Source organism: Laccaria bicolor, genomic scaffold, assembly GCF_000143565.1.
Source record: "Laccaria bicolor S238N-H82 LACBIscaffold_573 genomic scaffold, whole genome shotgun sequence".
NCBI lineage: Eukaryota > Fungi > Basidiomycota > Agaricomycetes > Agaricales > Hydnangiaceae > Laccaria > Laccaria bicolor.
Window position 1 is genome coordinate 255 of NW_001890382.1, and position 3,122 is coordinate 3,376.

The following is a 3,122-nucleotide window of genomic DNA, read 5'->3' on the forward strand; positions in this document are numbered from 1 at the left end:
AGACGGCGAGGAAAAACACTGCCAACAGTGCAAGTGGTATGCACCGCATTCGCCCAAGTGACGTTTGTATGGCTATGTTCCAGGAAGCACTTAGACGCCCGTGCGTATCAGGTTGGTGCCACCTCAGTAGAGTTATGCCTAGAAAGAAACACAAAAACAAATTCGATGATCCCTTTACAATCTTCCTAGCCACTCGTGGCTACCAGGTTGGCGCAGTTAGACAAAATACACGACGAAGGGAAAGGTCACGTACTAACATATATGACCCTTTGGAACGTGCTTGAAACAAGTGCCATCCTTGACCGAAAGATGTTATGGATATCGACCTTTCTTCAGATGGTCCAGATGAGGTTATCGTTCGGTAAATGATTTGGAAGTTATCGGCATATCCTGAGGCCAAGACAAGAACAATTTGTTTTGGATCGGGTCGTAGTCGGATGAGGGGCAAAACTTACATTGTAACCGCCTGGTAAGTACACTACACAGGTGCTAAAATCAAGGCCGCTTGCTTGGCCGCTCTTGTTTTTCTCCATCGATCCAGACATCAACCTTTTCGTCATAAAAAGCTACAAACCCCCTTATCGAAGCACATTCCAATGTTGTAGTCGGATACCACCAGATTGCGTCCTTGATAGTCTCTCCAGATGATAAGACGATATCGTAATATTTTGCTTCACCCTGATTTGCGGTTGGACGTCAGAAAGCATTGATTGTGTATCGCGACAAAAAGAGGCTTGAAAATGACGAACCTTGTATGGACAGGCAGTTGTTGTGTCAGAGGGTTCCCATAAATCCATTCCACAATCGGTTTTAGGAATGTACATGCGGACGGGAAGACCAGTCTCGAAAAGGAGATGCGGCGCGCGAGTGTTGGCTATCTCCAGTCCGTTGACCTCAATTCGGACGTGTCTTGATGACTGGAGAATGTCCACGCGCTGTTTGTAAAAAAAGGTTAGCCAATCGCGTTATATACCGAGTAAGTTAATCATACTACGGACCTTATAGGGATCCTTTGGATGAACGAAAATTTGCTCATCTTCCTCAAACCACGCGTCCATCTTGTCAAAGGCGATTGTGAACAGCCCGGACAGCTCATTGGTAAAGTACCGAGTGAGGGCTTTCCGTCCTTTGACAGAGACGCCGACGTTATAGATCGCCAGCTCATCGGTGACATCTGAGACTTCCAAGTACCAGTTGGGTAGGCATTGCTCGTCAAAGAAATAAATAGGATAGTTTGGTTGAAGCCAACTATGATTTATATATTCAACTTTTTGACATCTTCAAACGGCACCAACGCTCACCTGAGACGCGTTGAATTGTTCTAGTCAACTTTCAAACAAAAAAAAGTGGCACTCACACAAGTTTCGCTTTCCTCGTATCTACAATGCAAACCCCCGAAATGTACACCCTAATTCGCTTTGCGCAGTCCTCGATGTGCGGCAGAGAGGGAAAGAAGGGCATGGCAGCTACTTAGTCAGTGATAGACAGGAGCAGGCTATGCAAGTAAGCTCTCTTATGTAATTACCATGTTTCGCCATTCAATTTGTCCTAGTACACTGAGCTCCACGCTGAAAGAGGGACGTTCCTGCCAATAAGTATGTCGCATCGCTGAGAAATTTTATTCTTTATGGGAACTTTGGTGCACGCTGAGGTAAGTACATTAGGCGCATCCACAGCACCAGTCCTTAACGATGGCATCTATCTGGTGAGCCGGATCACAAGGACAACAACGTCTGTCCTTCACAGAGCCAATGGAGCTATCATCTTTGGGAGCCTGCTGAATGTTTTATGAATCCAAGTCCAAGATGTGCTAGCAGAACGACAACTGTACTCACTTCGCTGTCCAGGCGATACATAGCGGGATCGAGGAGAGTGTCAACTTTGCGAACCTGGTGAATGGCCAATGAATCCCGAGTTGAAAGCAAGTTGGGAGGTTCATGAATATACGAACCCAAACATCTCGACGGTGCCATTCATCAGCAGCAGAGTTGAGTAGGATCTTGACGTGACGGGCAGGCTAATGAACGATCCATAAGTCCTAGGTAGTTCAGGCATTCAGAAAATGCTACTTCTACATACCTGGTTGCCCCCAAAATGCTGTTCGACATGAGCAGGCTTGAGAAAGCTGTCGGTTTTGTCTCCCAACCCAAGAGCCTGAGAAACAGTTAATGATCTATCAATCGCTCAATCATAAGGGAATCACACCAACCTCCGCATCAACGCTCTGAACATGTTCCTAGCATCGGTGCATATCAGAACGCATGACAGGCTTATTCGACACAGCATCCACCTCAAGAAGGGCTGGAACAGCTAATACGACGTAGCTGAAAGAAGAAAGGGCAGCTACAGTTGAGAAAAGAACAGTAGGCTTCATAACGGGCGTCGAATGGGAGTGAATGGGCCGTTGTTCGAGGGCAGTCTAGTAATGAGCGCAAGCAATATTTACCACGGTCGGCTTCTCATCTTCGAAATCGACAGTGTTTGCGTTCTACGCCATTTCAGAAAGGCATGACCACATGGTTAAGAAGGGTGGAGTTGAATTGGTTCTCCGTTAGACGCGCAATCGGTCAACTAGACCCCTGGACCTATTCCAAGAAACGCAGTAAGCATCATATGGAACATCATGCTGATGACCCACCCGAACTTGACTTGAACCTACTGGGAACGACGGCCTGTTGGCCATCATTGATGAAATCCCAAGCTCGGGGGAAAAAATTGCGGAGGTGGCGTTCACCGAGAAGCGTAGATGAATAGACCTTCGCCCTGACTAAGATGATGAGCAGTTTCACTGAGTCCAGGAGACTAGCATCGCACCTAATAGCCTCCACCGTGGCAGGGAAGTCTTTGCACAAGAGGCATTTACGCGGTTTGATGTGACAATAAAAGAGTTTGATACTGAAAAGTGTCCGCTCCTGACGCGCTCAGTTGGCCAAGGGATTCGGATCGGAACGAGCTGGAAGTACACAAATCGTCAGAAGACGAAATCGAGAACCTTTCGTGAGCTGGAAAGTGCAAAGCAGAGAACGGGCCACTCACTGAGTTACTGAGTCCACCCGGTACACCCATCTATTTGAACCCAAGAGCGTTCTATTGGCAATGTCATCAAGTAGGTACGGTCCTCT

General features: G+C 47.2%; 2 protein-coding genes across 2 annotated transcripts; both read right to left on the reverse strand.

Moving 5' to 3' along the window:
• Positions 1-495: 495 nt before the first annotated feature.
• Positions 496-1,461, reverse strand: LACBIDRAFT_336300 (uncharacterized protein; the record flags this gene model as incomplete). Its single annotated transcript, XM_001891245.1, has 4 exons — positions 496-678; positions 750-935; positions 999-1,248; positions 1,358-1,461. The coding sequence occupies 4 exons, from the start codon at positions 1,459-1,461 to the stop codon at positions 496-498; spliced, it is 723 nt and encodes a 240-aa protein (XP_001891280.1).
• A 199-nt stretch (positions 1,462-1,660) lies between these two features.
• On the reverse strand, positions 1,661-3,066 carry LACBIDRAFT_336301 (uncharacterized protein; the record flags this gene model as incomplete). The annotated part of the gene is made up of 9 exons (XM_001891246.1): positions 1,661-1,774; positions 1,836-1,889; positions 1,952-2,017; positions 2,080-2,154; positions 2,210-2,236; positions 2,291-2,419; positions 2,447-2,488; positions 2,639-2,767; positions 3,037-3,066. The coding sequence occupies 9 exons, from the start codon at positions 3,064-3,066 to the stop codon at positions 1,661-1,663; spliced, it is 666 nt and encodes a 221-aa protein (XP_001891281.1).
• Between the last annotated feature and the right edge of the window lie 56 nt (positions 3,067-3,122).